At 42.7% G+C, this 17,366-nt stretch overlaps 1 protein-coding gene across 6 annotated transcripts in view; it reads right to left on the bottom strand.

Moving 5' to 3' along the window:
* The window catches only part of STK39 (serine/threonine kinase 39), a 238,268-nt gene that overhangs the window by 164,570 nt on the left and 56,332 nt on the right, over window positions 1–17,366 (bottom strand). For all 6 annotated transcript variants that reach the window (XR_004539616.1, XR_004539615.1, XM_033946332.1 and 3 more), the window contains exon 3: window positions 14,177–14,285. Coding sequence is in view for 4 of the 6 variants with exons in the window: in XM_033946332.1 (XP_033802223.1) it covers window positions 14,177–14,285 (109 nt within the window). In the remaining 2 variants the exon portion in view is untranslated. The remainder of the gene's footprint in view (window positions 1–14,176; window positions 14,286–17,366) is intronic.

Below are 17,366 nucleotides of genomic sequence, written 5' to 3'. Positions count from 1 at the left end.
TCTAATGATATTAGAAAAGCTGGATCATTCAAATTTTTTGCTAAATTTAAAGAATGAAATGCTAATCTAGTGTTATGTGAAGAGTGTCTTTTAGCAACAAATCCTGTTTGATGTACATCAATGATAAAAGGAAGAGCTTTTGCTAGCCTTATAGCTAGCACTTTAGCAATTAATTTAGCATCTACATTCATCAAAGATATAGGCCTATAGTTTGTTATCAATGTCGGATCCCTGTTTGGTTTTGGCAAGACAATTATAACAGAATCAGCCATAGTTCCTGATATATTTCCATTATTCATTTGATATTGGTATAAATTTAATAGATAAGGTAATAAAGTATTTTGAAATGTTTTATAATATTCAACAGTATATCCATCTCCACCTGGAGCGGATCCAACTCTAAGAGCCTTCAATGCTGATTCTATTTCTTTTAAAGATATATGTTCTTCTAAGCTTCTTTTTATATGATCCGGAACATTTGGTCCAATAAATGAATTTAAAAACTCTAAACCATCTTGTTCTTTATTTTCATAAGTATTAGAAGTATATAAATCCTTATAAAAATCAAGAAATTGTTTTATAATTTCTTCAATGTTGGTGTGTGTATTGCCCTGCTTATCTTTAATTGCAATTATTTTAGTTTTTCTTTTTTTTGCTTTAATAAAATTTGCTAACAATCTTCCAGCCTTATTTGAATTTCCATAATACTGTACTTGTCTATAGAACATATCTTTTCTTACAAATTGAGAAGAAATCTCATTATATTTAACTTTTGTTTTTAATAATTTCTGTAATGTATCATGTTCCCATTTTATAATTAATTTATGTTCTAGTAATTTAATTTCTTGCTCCAATTCTATAAATTGTTTTTTAAGTTGTTTTTTCTTATATGCGGAATATGATATAATATTTCCTCTCATTGTTGCTTTATAAGCATCCCATAAAATTTCAATATTTGTTGTCTGAATTATTAATTTGAAAAAATTCATCCATTTTTACTTTAATATCTTCTATAAAGTTCATGTCTGCAAGCAAAGCATTATCAAATCTCCAAATTGGTTTAGAAAAAACTGATATATCATCCTGCAGATCAACCCACACACCAGCATGATCTGAAATAATTATAGGATCAATACTTGCTTTTATCACTCTTTGTGCAATATTATTAGAAACAAATATATAATCAATTCTTGAAAAGGATTTATGGACCTGAGAACAAAAAGAATATTCCTGATCATTAAAATGAAGGATACGCCATATATCAACTAAATCACAAGATTGTATCAAATTGTCTAATCCTAATGATTTCATAATTTTACTTGGTTTTTTATCCAAAATAGGATCCATTACAGCATTGAAATCTCCAGCTACTATTAAATTAGAAGCAGCCAGTGGTAGTAATATCTGTTGAATATTTTTGAAAAACTCCATTTGATTTGAATTAGGAGCATATAAATTAAATAAATCCAGGGTTGTATTTCTCAGATTCATTTTAATATGTACCCATCTTCCTAGTGGATCAAATTTTATTAATTTGAAATCTGCTATGAATTTCTTATTTATGAGAATAGCTACTCCCGCTTTTTTACCAATAGCAGGTGCAAAAAAACATTTGGACACCCAACCCCCTATTAGTTTATTAGATTCAAGTCCTGTCAGATGGGTCTCTTGTATGAAATATATGTCAGCGTTTTGCTTATGAAGAAAATTCAGTATTCTCTTTCTTTTGATTGGATGGTTAAGACCATTGACATTAAGAGAATAAATTTTAAGAGCCATCTAAATTAATAAGTAATGTTTGAATTAGAACTCTATAATAAAAGTTTAGATCAGACATCCACACATGTTTAATATTTATTCCTTTTCTTATTATCAATTCCTTACTTATATCTAATTCCATTCCCCTTTTCCCATCCCCCTCCCATCCCTCCCCAATTAACAAAAGTTGTGTAACTTGGCCTCACGCATATCAAGATCAGCAATAACACACTCCAAGAAGACCTTAAAACTTTCAATATTCAATTTAAGTCATCTGAATATTAAAATTATATTAAAATGTAAGTAATAATTCATATATTTTAGTAATCATGAATTAACTAAATAAATTTCATATATATTTCTTAATATATCAAAATTTTTATATTCAATATTATTAAATCTTTAATATCTTTTTATTATTATATATATATTTCTTTTTTTTTTTTTTTCCCCTGTTAAATATAAATTGTTTATTGTAAAAACAAATAAATATATATTGTTTATCTTTACTTGCAGCTTTGTCTCTGGTTTTACAGCCTTTTTAATGTGTTTCTTTGCATCCAGTAGTGCAAGCCGATGGTTAGAGTCCAAGCAAAGATCTTTGATTTATGCCTCAATTGAATCTGCGACCAAAATTAGCTGCTTGGTTTTGGCAGAAACTGAAAGCATTAATGAAATCACAGACAGATATTGTTTATCTTTACTTATATTCTAAAACTTTAAAACGTTTCCCCCCTTTTTTTTTTTTTTCCCCTGTTATTTTTTTTTTTTTTTCATCTTTTACTTTATCATCGTGATATTATTAATATGGGAGTATAATGTTATGTGAAAAGTGATTCCACGAGCAAAGATTCCTCCCCCCTACGAGAGATCACCACGAAACCACACACCAGCTATTATGTATTTTTCTCTTTTTGTCTATCTCTCTTCCTCTCTCTTCTCTTTTTCCTTTTCTTTTCTGTCCTTATCTTCTTTCTTCTTTTTTTCCCTTGAAGGAGAACAGTTTAAATAGGTCTTTACAAGTTTCCCTTTTCTTGTAGTTCAAGTTCTAATATCCTTTTTCTTCTTTTTCTTCTTGTATTTTATGGAGTAAGTTCATATTATGTTCCGGTGTATGTAGAAAAAATCAATTTCCTGTTTCCTTTTCGCACAGACTTTCGGGATTCTGAGTTTTTAAGTTTTAAAACTTTTGAGAGAGAGTAGAGGGAAAACAAATCCAACAAACCTTTTCTTATTTGCGGTGTGTAATTCCGCAGCAACCCCCCCCAGAAGAGAGAAATCCCACACGAAGAACCACTCCCCTCATTCATTTTTTTTTTTTTTTTCCCCCCCATATTTCATCATTCTATTTTATCAGAAATCAATTTGCAGAATAGTCTTTTAAATATAATTAAATATTTTTTATATTAAATCGTTCAATTTCCTATCTATTTTCTTTCTTTTCATATCATATATTATAACATCTATTTTGTTAACTCTCTATTATATAAATTGTATTTAAGCCTTTTAATAAATTTCATTTGCATTTTAGAATGTTTATTACATTCTAGTTCTACTGTAAGAGAGATGTTAGAAAAGAATACATTTGAAGCTAATCTAAGCATTCTAAATCGTTGTATTTTAAAACACAGAAATCTTTTCCTTTAAAATAAAATAAAATAAAATCATTCATTTTTTTTTTTTTTTGCTATATAATCAATATATGCTATATAATCAATATATGTTAATATAATTCAATTTTCATCATTTCTAATCAATATATTTAAAGACATATTAATCAAATTAGGATGACATAGGCACTTCTTGAGTTTGAATAAATCTTTCTAGTTTCTCTGCATCATCAAATGTTAAAGTTTTGTTTCCGATGGTAACCTTCATGTTTGCAGGATACATTAAACCAAATTTTGCTCCCAATTCTCTTAGCTTTGGTCTCAATTCCAACAGCTTTTTTCTTTTTATTGCTGTGTTTTTAGCGAAGTCAGGAACAAAATGGATGTAAACATCTTGATATTTAAGTCCTTTATTTTGTTTTGCTAGCTGAAGTATTTCTAAGACCTGTTGGTGGCGCAATAGTTTGAATATAAATGGCCTTGGCAGATGTTGATTTTCTCCTTTTTTCATAGGCACTCTATGTGCCCTTTCTACCTCTATGGGATAGTTTGTTTTTATCGGAAGTAGTTTGGGAAGCAGATTTTCAATAAAGGCTACCGGATTTCCCTTCTCTGCTCCTTCTGGTAATCCAATCAAACGGACATTACTTCTTCTTTCTCGGTTCGAATAATCTTCAATTTCTTTAGTAAGTAGATCTATTTTTTTCCTATCTACTCGACTGCAGCATGCTTCTTCTTCTACAATCATCATTCTTTCTTCTAGGTTATTAGATTTTAATTCCAGGAGATCCATTTTTTTGTTTAATGTGGAAACTTCCTCCGATATATTCGTTACTTTTTTAGTTAAAATTGATAACATTTCTTTTATTTCTTTCAGTTCTTTTATTACTTCTACATCTGCCATCTTTAAGCCTGACTCCTGTTCCGGTTTTGCTCTCTTACTGCTTCCAGACATCGCAAAGTCATTCTTGTTTTGTTTTCCTGTTGCCATCCTTTTATCTTATCTTCTTTATTTAGTCTAAGCACTTTTTTTTTTATCCAATTTTAAATCTTTTTGACTTTTTCCGGACTTTCAAGGTCTTTTCTCTGGAGCTCACTTATTAGCCGACCTTCCTCATGCGCGTCCAAGCCACGCCCCCTCCACATCCCCTCTCTTGTAAATTCCCCTTCAAAGTCTCTTCCACTCTTGTAATTTTCCCATCAAAGTCTCAATCATGTAAACAGCATCCTAAATTGTAATTTTTCTGGAAATGTCCAGTTATCTTCTTTTGTAATCCGCCTAGAACTGCAAGGTACTGGTGGAATAGAAGTCACTAATGTAATGTAATGTAAATCTTCTGTGAGAGTATATAATCCAACTACTAACTTGCAGGTGTATGTTTCAAAACACCTTCAGCGACACCTCACTTCCAAATACATTCATTAACAGATCCTCAGAAGTACTATGTAGTACTCAAATGATTTCATTGTACTAGGCTTTATGTACTTCTTCCTCACCGGATCCGGTGACGTCGCACATCAGCGAGAATATGCTGCCTGCTTGTCCTGGGATAAATGATATTAAACCAAAAAACCCAAGAAGCCACACCTTCCATATAGGACAACACCAAAGAAATAAAAATAAATTTCTTCCTATACTATGCAAAATATAAAGATTACACACATCAATGATAGTGTTAGATCAAGGAGTGCAATTAGAGCAACTGCCCCCTGGCTAGAAAAGCCCTAAGCCTGCTGGAAGCTGAAGATGACATGGGCTAGTAGAGGGCTTTGGGATCCCCTTCCAAATTTCTGCCCTGGGTCCTACCCATGCCAGAGTCTCCTGCCCATTTGACTTTTCTTCTCTCTCTGTGCTCACAATCTTCCATCTCTGACCTTCCCTTCCCTGGGAGGTCTGGCATCTTTCTTTTTTTCGTCTCCAGCATTTCTCCAATGACCATGCAACCCGAGATCCTCCAGTGATCCCCCCCCCCTGCGTTCTTCTCCTCCATGGGATCCGATAAAGCAGTAATCTTGTGCTCTTCAGGCCATCGGCAGCATGAGTGAAGCTTTCCCTCTGCTACTGCTTCGTGCCTAAGCGGGGCCAGGCAGCAGTAGCAGAAGAAGGCAACATGTTTACTTCACTCATGCTGCCGGTGGCCCAAAGAACGAAAGAGTGGCTGAAGCGATGGATCCCACCATCCCCAGATCCACTCTCTCCTCTTTTCTTAACTACCCCTTCATCCAGCATCTCTCCCTCCTTCCCCACCACCCCAGAGTCTATCATTTCTCCCTCTCTTCTCAACTGCCCTCTTATCCTGTATTTCTATCCCCCATCCCTGCACACCACCCCTTGGGTCCAACTTCTTTTCCTTTCTATTCCCTCCCTCCATCCATCCCATTTGTCTCCCTCTCCCCTGTTTTCAGACCTATTATTTCATCCCCTTCACCTCCCCTCCTCAGTCTGGTATAGGCCCCTTTTTGGAAACCCCTCCCTCCATCCGTGTATTTCTATTAGCTAGACCAGGCCCCCATCCCACCCCCAAAAGGCCATCATGCTTCACCCTTCTCTCCATCATCCAGTGTCACCCTAGTCTCATTTTAAAAACTACATTATGGCCTGCAGAGGATCGCCGGTGCACTTTCACCCCAGACCAAAAAAGAATGTTAGGTCAAGAGGGGCAGGACCGCGGCAGAAGGAAACATAAGAACATAAGAATTGCCGCTGCTGGGTCAGAACAGTGGTCTATCGTGCCCGGGAGTCCGCTCATGCGGCGGCCCTTAGGTCAAAGACCAGTGTCTTAACTGAGACTAGCCTTACCTGAGTATGTTCTGGTTCAGCAAGAACTTGTCTGTCTTGAATGCCTATAACAGCCTCCGGAAGGACATTCCAGTTTTCTACTACTCTGGGTAAAGAACTTCCTTACATTTGTACGGAATCTATCCCCTTTTAACTTTAGAGAGTGCCCTCTCGTTCTCTCTACCTTGGAGAAGGTGAACAACCTGTCTTTATCTACTAAGTCTATTCCCTTCATTATCTTGAATGTTTCGATCATGTCCCCTCTCAGTCTCCTCTTTCCAAGGGAGAAGACGTCCAGTTTCTCTAATCTCTCACTGTACGGTAACTCCTCCAGCCCCTTAACCATTTTAGTCGCTCTTCTCTGGATCATTTTGAGTAATACCATGTCCTTTATGTACAGTGACCAGTGCTGGATGCAGTATTTCAGGTGAGGGCGTACAATCGTCCGGTACAGCAGCATGATAACCTTCCCCGATAGGTTCGTGATCCGCTTTTTAATCATTCCTAACATTCTGTTTACCCTTTTCGCTGCACATTGTGCGGACGGCTTCATTGACTTGTCTCTTTCCTGGGGGGTCTCTCCAAGTACTGCACCGGACATCCTGTATTCATGTATAAGATTTTTGTTACCAACATGTTATCACTTTACACTTATCCACATTAAACCTCATTTTCCATGTCGCGGTTCATTCTCAAGCATGTTTGTCACGTTGCAGGTCTTCTCAATCCTCCTGCGTCTTCACTACTCTGAATAACTTCATATCATCTGCAAATTTAATCACCTCACTCGTCGTACCAATTTCCAGGTCGTTTATAAATATGTTGAAGAGCACGGGTCCAAGCACCGAACCCTGCGGCACTCCACTCGTGACGCTTTTCCAGTCCGGGCATTGTCCATTTACCCCCACTCTCTGTTTCCTATCCGCCAGTCAGTTTTTAATCCTCGTAAGTATTTCACCCTCGATTCCATGGCTCGCAATATTTCAAGTAGTCTTTCATGCGGAACCTTGTCAAATGCCTTCTGAAAATCCAGATATACAATGTCAACCGGGTCACCTTTGTCTATCTGCCTGTTTACTCCCTCGAAGAAGTGCAGCAAGTTCATCAAACAAGATCTTCCTTTGCTGAAGCCGTGCTGGCTTTTCCTCATCAGACTTTGTCCATCAAGGTGATCAATGATGCAGTCCTTTATCAGCACCTCTACTATCTTTTCCGGTACCGAGGTCAGACTCACCGGTCTGTAGTTTCCTTGATCTCCCCTCGAACCTTTCTTGAAGATCGGCGTAACATTCGCCACTTTCCAGTCTTCCGGAATCCTTCCCGATTTGATCGACAGATTGGCTACTAGTTGAAGCAGTTCAGCTATAGCCCCTTTCAGTTCCTTGATTACCCTTGGATGGATGCCGTCCGGTCCCGGGGATTTATCATTTTTAAGCCTATCAATTTGTCTGCAAACCTCTTCTAGACTGACCATCAACCCTGTCAGTTTCCCATCTTCGTTTCCTGCTTATAGCCTGTCAGCTCCCGGTATGTTGAGTATATCCTCTTCAGTAAATACAGACGCAAAAAAATGTGTTCAGTTTGTCGGCGATGGCTTTGTCCTCATTTAGCACTCCCTTTATTCCATGGTCATCCAACGGCCCCACCGCTTCCTTTGCGGGTCGTTTCCAATTAATATATCGAAAGAATGGCTTGGAGTTTTTGCCTCCTTGGCTATTTTTTCCTCGTAGTCTCTTATGGCCCCTCTTACAGCCTTATGGCACCTGCTTTGATGTTTGTGCCTTTTCCAGTTTTTGTCCGTTTTTGACCTTTTCCATTCCTTAAACAAAGTCTTCTTGTTTCTGATCGCTTCCTTCACCGCTACAGTGAGCCATGCCGGTTCCTTGTTCTTTTTCCTCTTGGATCCCTTGTTGATACACGGTATATATAGGATTTTGCGCTTCGGTAACTGTCCTTAAAAAGGGACCATGCTTGCTCTAGCATTTTTACAGTGCTCATCCTCTTCCCCACCATGAGTCTCATCCCTTCGTAATTCCCTTTTCGGAAGTTCAGTGCCATGGCCGTCGTTCTGGATCGATGTTTTGACCCCGTGTCCAGGTTGAAGCAGATCATATTGTTATCACTGCTTCCCAGTGTCCCTTCTACTTCTACACCTTGCGCCGGTCCTCATAATCCATTTAGAATTAAGTCCAGAATTGCATTTCCTCTCATTTTCCTTGACAAGTTGTTTCAGGAAGCAATCACCTACAGCATCCAGGAACTTGGTCTCCCTACTGCAGCCAGAGGTGCCAGTCTATCCTCGGATAATTGAAGTCACCCATGATAACTACGTTGCCTCCCTTGCAGCTGTGTTTAATCTCGTCCATCATTTCTCCGGACTACCCTGGGGGTTGGTAGTAGATGCCGATTAAGTTTCCGTCCCATTTGTTCCTGGAATTTTGACTCAGATTCTACCTTATTTTTCGTTTCCGGCGTGTTCTCTCCAGTAGACTCAATTTCATCTTTGACATATAGGGCAATACCCCTACCTTTTTGACCCAGTCTTGTCTCTGCAATATAGCTTGCATCCCAGTAGCATAGTGTCCCAGACGTTTTCCTCGTTCCACCGTGTTTCTGTGATGCCGATGATAAAGGTTATCTTTTTGTGCCAAAGCTTCCAATTCCCCCATCTTATTTCTTAGGCTCTTTGCGTTCGTGTACATACACTTGAGTTTGCGGCCTTTTACTTTCTTGTATTTCTTTCCATCTTGTGTCCCTTTCGATCAGTCAGGATTTCTGTCTTGCCTACGATCCAGTGAGTCTTCCCCACTATCTTCCTGCATGGTATCCTCTGGGTATACCGGTTCCTGAACCATCAACTCTTGGTCTACTGTCAGCTTTCCCCTTCTTCCTAGTTTAAAAAAACTTCTCAATTTCTCTCTTGATGTTGCTCACAAGTAGCCTCATTCCATCTCCACTGAGGTAGAGTCTATCCTTCCTGAATAGCTTGCTCTTCCCCCAGAATGTCATTCAGTTGTACACAAAGTGGAATCCTTCCTCACACCAGCGCCTCATCCATGCGTTGACTGCTTGCAGCTCCGTCTGCCTCTTCTCGTCAGCCCTGGGCACCAGCAGGAACTCCGAGAACACTACCTTTGGCGTTCTGGTCTTCAGCTTCGCTCCTAGCATCCAGAACTGATCCTTCAGTCCTTCCCTGCTGTAGTTCCTGTTGCTCACGTTGTTTGTCCCCACGTGGTTCACCACCACCGTATCTTCCTCTTCCACGCTGTTGATGAGGCTCACTATATCTTCTACCTTAGCTCCCAGTAGGCAGGTCACCAGCCAATCCTGTCTTCCTCCCGCTATGTGGCTGTCGACTTGTCTAATGGAGTCCCCCATGACGATTGTTGTCCTCTCTATCTTCTCTTGCCTCTCTAGCCGCAGGTTCGTGTCCCCGGTGTATGACCATCACTCCAGCCGTAGGTCCGTGTCCTCTGTGCACTTCCATCTTCCCTCATCCTGGTGTTGGCGTGCACCGCACTCAACTTCCTTGTGGTTGTCCTCCAGGTGGTCCTCACTCACTGTAGGTGCATCTTGGTCGTTGCTCATTGTAGTGTATCTTGGCAGCTCGACTGTTGGTGATTTTCCACGGCCTCCCTATATGCCTGTTCGATTACTTTCTCTAACTCCCCAACTTCTTCCTCAATGGTTTCCTCTGTCATTAAGTTTTCTGCCTGTCCTCCTCTTCCATTGCTCGAAGTGCTTCTAGTTCCAGTATTCTGCCCTCCAGGAGTCTGACTTGCTTCTTCATGCCCTCCAGTTCCTGGCTTCGAGTGCATACATAAGACCGCCTCCCAGAGGGGAGGTAGTCATACATATGGCAAACGGTGCAGAAACCTGGGTAGTTCAACATCCTGCTTCTGTCTGCTGCATCCATTGCTGTCCACTTGCCGGTCTGTCGTCTGAAGTGGCTTTTCCTTGTGTAGCGTCCTCAGTGTTACTGTGAAGTCTTTTTCTTGATTTTAAACCTGCTATCCCTATTGCTTGTGTGTGTCCTATGTCTGCTGTGATTGCTCTCTGCTACTACTGTGTTTATCTACCTACTGCTTGTCTGTCCTGTTGCCATTGTGGTACTTGCGGGTGTAGGTGTCCTTCCTTAGTGTTTCTTCTTTGCTCATCCCTTCTTAAGGCCCTTCGCAAAGGTGCTCTCGCTAAGGCACTGTTGGCCCTCTCCTTTTAAGGAGGAGCTCCGGTGGATGATGTCAGGAGTGAGCAGAGCTACCTCTCGCTGATGCCCCTCTGCTTTTCTCTCCTCCTGTCTTCTCTTGCTCCTTCTATCCCTCTGCTTTTCTCTCCTTCTGCTTGCCTGCCCAAGCCTGCTTAACTGAGCTCCGTTGGCCCTCCTATTTTAAGGAGGAGCTCTGGTGCATGACATCAGGGATGAGCGGAGCTACCTCTTGCCGATGCCCCTTGCACTCTGCTTCTTCTTGCCTGCCCAAGCCTGCTTAACTGAGCGCCGTTGGCCCTCCCCTTTTAAGGAGGAGCTCCAGTGGATGAAGTCGGGGGGTGAGTGGAGCTACCTCTCGCCGATGCCACTTGCTCTCTCCTGCCTTCTCTTGCTCCTTCTTCCCCTCTGCTTTTCTCTCCTGCTACTTTCCTGCCTCCTGCACCAATGATCCTCCACAGGCCGTAATTAATTTTTAAAGTGAGGCCAGGGGGCGAATTAGGCAGCACTAACTTGCAGGTCCAGCGGGTCCAGACGGCTTCCCTCTCTTCCTGCCGCTGGCACAAACCTTGCAGAGCGAGCCATTGATGCTTGTGGTCTTCCCTCTGCCAGGCTCCTCCTTCTTATGATGCAACTTCCTTTCTTTGCAAAAAAAGGAAGTTGCATCATAAGGAGGAGCCTGGCAGAGGGCACGCCACGAGCATAGTTTAGCAAGCCTGTGTAGAGATTGGCTCACTCTGCAAGGTGTGTGCCAACGGCACGGAAGGAGAAAAGCCAGTTGGAGCCACCGGACCCATGATGGTGGGATATCAGGAACTGTGGTGAGCGGGGTTCCCTGTAAGAACAAAGCTTTTCTCCACTCCACGGAGTGGTGAAATGGTTTGTCCCCATGCTAGTAGTGAACAGATATAGAATTTACCCATTCCTGTGGTTTTACTACAGTCACCCGCAGTTAGCTGCATGAAAGAGTCTCCGTGTCATTCTCTAATTCCGAGTAATGCCATTTGTGATTACTATAAAATGGTTATCGACACTATATGTGTGAGGCACAGATTGTCATCTAGGATCAGACCTGCCACTGTTCATAGAACCAAAACAGACCCTGTGCACACAACAGGTAGTTCCAGCAGACAAAGATAATCCTAAAACTAGCATGTATTTGCCTTTAAACAGCCACATTGAAGAACACAGCTTGACACCCACTTCTAAGTCTGCTACTTGAAGAGGGGATAGGGTAGATCTCAGCACACAGCAGAGAAGCTCATTAAGCAATCTGCTAAGAAGCCAATGAGAGAGCTAGGCTACTCAGCTCTGCAAAATAAATGCAGGGAGCTTTCACTGATAGAGCAGCTTGATCAGAGGCTTGTCCAGGGGCATAATTCAAAGCAGGACATGAGGCTTGAGCAGAAGCAGCAGGAACCATTGAGGCAAAGCTTCTTAGCTGCCAAGCACCTCACTTGAGAAGGGACTATCCAGGTGACAAACTGCAGCACCACACAACCAGTAAGGTACCTAACTGTAATCTGCCAGCTAGGGGTGTTTGCAGAATGGGACAGATAGCTAAGCCCTATCAGGAATCTGAAGTTTCCGATACCAGCTGAGAAAGTATGTCTGACAAAGCATTGTGAATAATATAGAAAAGCTTCAGGATTTACAAAGTGTGAGAGCGAGGGAGATAATGCTTTATTTGAAGATATGCTCTGGGAGGAGAGCAATATAAGCCACAGTAAGTGTGGGGAAGTAAAGAACTGAACTTCTAAACCCACCTTGCAGCAGTGCTAGAACTAGGAAGAAGGGAATACCACATTTAAGGAGGAATTTGTAGAGACAGTGTTAAACTGTCTCAAATTGAATTGCCCTGACTGGATAGTAGCAGTGCCAAAGAACATTACAAACTTAAGAATGTAGCACATGGCGGTTCATAGACAACCCCGCGAAAGACAAAGGCGCGCGCCGACAACTGAGCGCAAGACAGAGGCGCGCGCCGAAGAAAATTACAGTTTTTAGGGGCTCCGACGGGGGGCTTTGTTGGGGAGCCCCCCCAGTTTACTTAATAGAGATCGTGCCGGCGTTGTGGGGTTGTAACCCTCCACATTTTACTGTAAACTTCACTTTTTCCCTAAAAACAGGGAAAAAGTGAAGTTTTCAGTAAAATGTGGGGGGTTACAACCCCCCAAAGCCCCCACAACGCTCCCACAACGCGGCGCGATCTCTATTAAGTAAAGTGGGAGGGTTCCCCCCATGCCCCCCCCCCCCGGAGCCCTAAAAACAGTAATTTTCTGTGGCACACGCCTCCGCGCTGCGCTCAATTGTCTGCGCGCGCCTTTGTCCCGGCGCGCTTTTGACCTGACACCGCACATGGCAGTCATTATGCAGAAACTGGCATTAGCCCAGCTGACCAAGCCACATGTGCACAGGACTGAGACAGGTTTAAAGAAAATACCTTTGCAAAACTTACTTGTGTTTTGAACAAATCAGTATATTTTGATATATGTTTTTGTTTTGCCTTTGAATGTTTTGCACAAGTGTGAAGTGAACACTTTTCCATGAACTTATGGTTTATTCTGAACGCTGAATCCAGATGGGAAAATAAAGAAATCTTTAATTTTGAATGAATATTGTGTTGCCTTATTTTGGGTAATCTCACTGGCCACTCCAGTAAACTGTTGGCTGGGCTGTATTGAGGGCATGGATCAGCTCTCACTGACCATGCACCCCACCACTATAACATATTAATTTTACTGCAGCCTTTATGTACATTATAAATGGCCATACATTAAGACTGCAAACAGCAATGAGCATGCCAATGTCCAACCTAGATGGACTACAAATAAAGTTGGTCTTAAGTGTGCAATTTAGTTGAATTATGATGAGCATAAGGAGACGCCGGGGCTGCACCGAAAAGAGCGGCAGGCAGCAGAAGCAGCGGCGGGGACTTAAGAGCACAGCTCTGCCCCTCCCCCAATCCAGCAGGGGCTAACAGTTAAGCACGAGGAGACGCTGGGCCGCACCGAAACCAGTGTCAGACAGCAGAATCAGCAGCAGGGACTTAATGAGCACAGCTCTGCTCCTTCCCCGATCCAGCAGGGGATAACGGTGAGCACAAGGAGACGCCGGGGCCACACTGAAACCAGCGGCAGGCAGCAGTGGCAGAGACTTAAGAGCACAGCTCCGCCCCTCCTCCGATCCAGCAGGGTTTTATACCATACTTGATATCGGATCTGAGAATGGTGGCAGTTGACCGTTTAATGCAGCTGATGCACCGAGATGATAGTGGCGGTTGTCTGGCTGTTGCAGAGGTCATCTGATCCAAATGACATGCCTGCATTTTAGCATTGCATTGACTCTGATCTAAATGAATAGCCTGTATTTTGGCACTCATTACTACTTCCCGGGAAACCTCATGGCTGAAATATTGTGTGTTGGCTTGGCTGCATACGTCAGGGCTCAAGGAGCATACCAGCTTTCGCTCCTTGGCATATCGTCTTTATGAACTTCTAACATCAGATCCTATTGTCTGATTGGAATTTATTTCATTTCATTTATTTTTATTTATTGTTTTCTCAGGTACTTTAGCTAGATTGTGAGCCTTCGGGACAGCTAGGGAAATCCAAAGTACCATTTTTATTTATTTTATTTTAAATGTATCTTTAATCTGTCTTCATTATAAACCGCTTTGAACCTCACGGTATAGCGGTATATAAGAAATAAAATAAAATAAAATAAATAAAAATAAAAAAAATTCAGAGATACATACTTAAACAATTTTAGTGTAAAGATGCATCTACAAATTATGTACTTCAATGAAAAATTGAAACACTTTACCTCCACTTAATAACTTCATAACCAGCCATAGTTCTTCCTTAACAACAAAAGAGGTATAGTAGGTCACTACATTAGGATGACTGCATTGGCTCATGGCTTGAATTTCTTTCTATAAGGTAAAACAGTACACAACAGTTAAGAGCACAACTGATTTTTTTTTTGTTCATTTGTTTAAAGTTTAAACTGTTAGTTTAAAACATATTTTATTAATCAGCTGAGCTAAAAGCTTCTAAAGAAAGATTAGGTTCTTACCTCAATAATATTGTTTCTGCTAATATACCTGTACACAGGAGTCTATACTAGTGCTGCCCGATTCCCATTGATTCACCGATTCACTTCGGATGAATCGATTTGAATCGGTTCATTAAAAAAAAAAAAAATAAAATCGGCCTCCCGATTCGGGGTAACCAACCCTCCTCCCTGTGCCTTCAGATCTCCTAAAGCAGGAGCGGAAGCTGCCTCTTGCTGGCCATTCACTGCCACTCCTGCTTTAGGTTGTCTCAAGGCTCCGCCTCCTACCTCGCACGGGCACCCCCTGCCCCTTGCCTGCACTACAATGTGCTGCTGGAGGGAGTGAAACTGGAGATCGTTTCCAAGCGCCTATTGGTTCCCGGCGGCCTCTCACGATTCTTATTTTTCTGTATCTTAGCTTTGCTCCTCGCATGTGAGGTAGGCGACTGTATTCTTGGCCAGAGAAGGAAAGACGGTCGTGGGCAATCGCGGTGGCCAGTGCTGGCTGGGGGCGTGTGGGGGCTTTGATATGCTAATAATCTGGCTCTGTTTGTTTCCTGCTCCCCTCCAACTGAAGTGTAGATGCGAGTGCTCGGCGAAAAGGGGGAGAATGAATAATTACAGAAAATGCCCGAAATCCAAGAGCAAGTGGCCCAGGTAAATGCAAAGGTGGAAGAAAAACGACGGAGCCTGAGGTGCTTATACGCAAACGCAAGAAGCCTCATGGCCAAGATGGGTGAACTAGAAGTCGTGGCCAAGGGGGAGGACCTGGATATAATTGGAATTGTAGAAACCTGGTGGACAGAGGAAAATCAATGGGACGTGGTGCTGCCGGGGTACAAGCTTTACAGGAGGGACAGGACCCACAAGAAGGGAGGAGGCATAGCACTATATATAAAGGAATCTATCCACTCGGTCGGGATGGATATGGCAACAAAGGCAGAGGGGCTGGAATCACTATGGATCAAATTACCCGGAAACAAGGGTGCGGGCATAAAACTGGGGCTGTACTATCGACCACCTGGTGCGCCAGAAGGAGTCGGACACGACTTGGAAGCGGAATTGAGACAGGAATGCAGGACTGGAAGTGTAACAGTGATGGGGGACTTCAACTACCCGGGAATAGACTGGAGTACGGGTCACTCCAACTGCACTAGGGAGACAGGATTTGTAGAAACTGTGAAGGACTGCTTCATGGAGCAACTAGTCAAAGAACCGACGCGAGGGGGTACTACTCTTGACCTCATCCTAAACGGATTAGGGGGGCCTGCTAGAGGGATAGAAGTGGGGGGACCACTAGGAAATAGTGATCACAACACGATCAGATTCACATTAGAAAGAGAGACACCCATAGTAAGGAGGACCGCAACAACTGCGCTGAATTTCAGGAAAGGGAACTATGTTGCCATGAGAGAAATGGTGGGGAGGAAGCTCAGAAACATCTTTAGGATGGAGACTGTGGGAAGCGCCTGGACCCTATTCAGGGACACCCTGCAGGAAGCACAGAAAATGTACATCCCCATTTTCAGGAAAGGCTGCAAGAACAAGCGATCCAAGGACCCGGTTTGGATGTTAACAGAAGCAAAGAAGGCGATAAAGGACAAAAAGGTATCCTTTCGGAGATGGAAAAAGGACCCAACGGAGGAAAATCACCAGACGCACAGGAAATGCCAAAAGGAATGCCACCGGGAGGTTAGAAAAGCAAAGGGAGAATACGAAGAGGGGCTGGCCAGAGAGGCGAAAAACTTCAAGGCATTCTTCAGTTACGTTAAGGGAAAGCGACCAGCGAGAGAGGAGGTGGGGCCGTTGGACGATGGGGATAGGAAGGGAGTGATTAAGGAGGATAAAGAGGTAGCCGAGAGGTTGAACACGTTCTTCTCGTCGGTTTTCACGAGCGAAGACACATCTAATATACCGGACTCAGAGGAGCTCATGAGTGGGGAACAAGCTGAAAAATTGGATCACATAGAGGTAAGTAAGGAAGATGTCCTCAAACAGATAGACAGGTTAAAATGCGGCAAATCACCGGGCCCGGACGGGATCCACCCAAGGGTTCTGAAGGAACTAAGACAAGAAATAGCGGGCACAATCCAGCATGTTTGCAACCTATCCTTGAAAACTGGTGAGATACCAGAGGACTGGAAATTGGCGAATGTCACACCTATCTTCAAGAAGGGATCGAGGGGTGACCCCGGGAACTACAGGCCAGTGAGTCTGACTTCAATTATAGGGAAGATGGTGGAAGCTATGATCAAGGAAGGCATTTGCGAGCACATCGAAAAGAATGACCTATTGAGAACAAGCCAGCACGGATTCTGTAAGGGAAGGTCGTGCCTAACGAACCTTCTGTACTTCTTTGAGGGAATAAGCAGTCGGGTGGACAATGGGGAACCCATAGACATCATTTACCTCGATTTTCAAAAGGCTTTTGACAAGGTGCCACATGAAAGGCTGCTTAAGAAGCTGTGGAACCACGGGGTGGGAGGGGATGTGCACAGATGGATCAAGCACTGGTTGTCGGGCAGACTGCAGAGGGTCGGAGTAAAGGGTCAATATTCTGACTGGCGGGGAGTCACGAGCGGTGTACCACAGGGGTCGGTGCTGGGGCCGTTACTCTTTAACATATTTATCAATGACCTGGAAAAGGAGGCAAAGTGCGAGGTTATAAAATTTGCAGACGATACCAAACTGTGCGGCAGAGTTAGGACCAGGGAGGAGTGTGAGGACCTACAAAGAGACCTGGACAAGCTTGAAGACTGGGCAAACAAATGGCAAATGCGCTTTAACGCGGACAAATGCAAGGTCATGCATATAGGGAAAAAGAACCCGTTGTTCAACTACAAATTGGGGGGGGTACTGTTGGGAGACAGCAGACTTGAGAGAGACTTGGGTGTGCTGGTGGATGCATCACTGAAGCCATCTGCTCAGTGCGCAGCAGCCTCGAAAAAAGCCAACAGGA

Source organism: Geotrypetes seraphini, chromosome 5 (assembly GCF_902459505.1).
Source record: "Geotrypetes seraphini chromosome 5, aGeoSer1.1, whole genome shotgun sequence".
In the NCBI taxonomy this organism is placed as follows: domain Eukaryota; kingdom Metazoa; phylum Chordata; class Amphibia; order Gymnophiona; family Dermophiidae; genus Geotrypetes; species Geotrypetes seraphini.
Note: the sequence above shows the minus strand (reverse complement) of the source record. Positions and strands in the feature narration are given on the sequence as shown.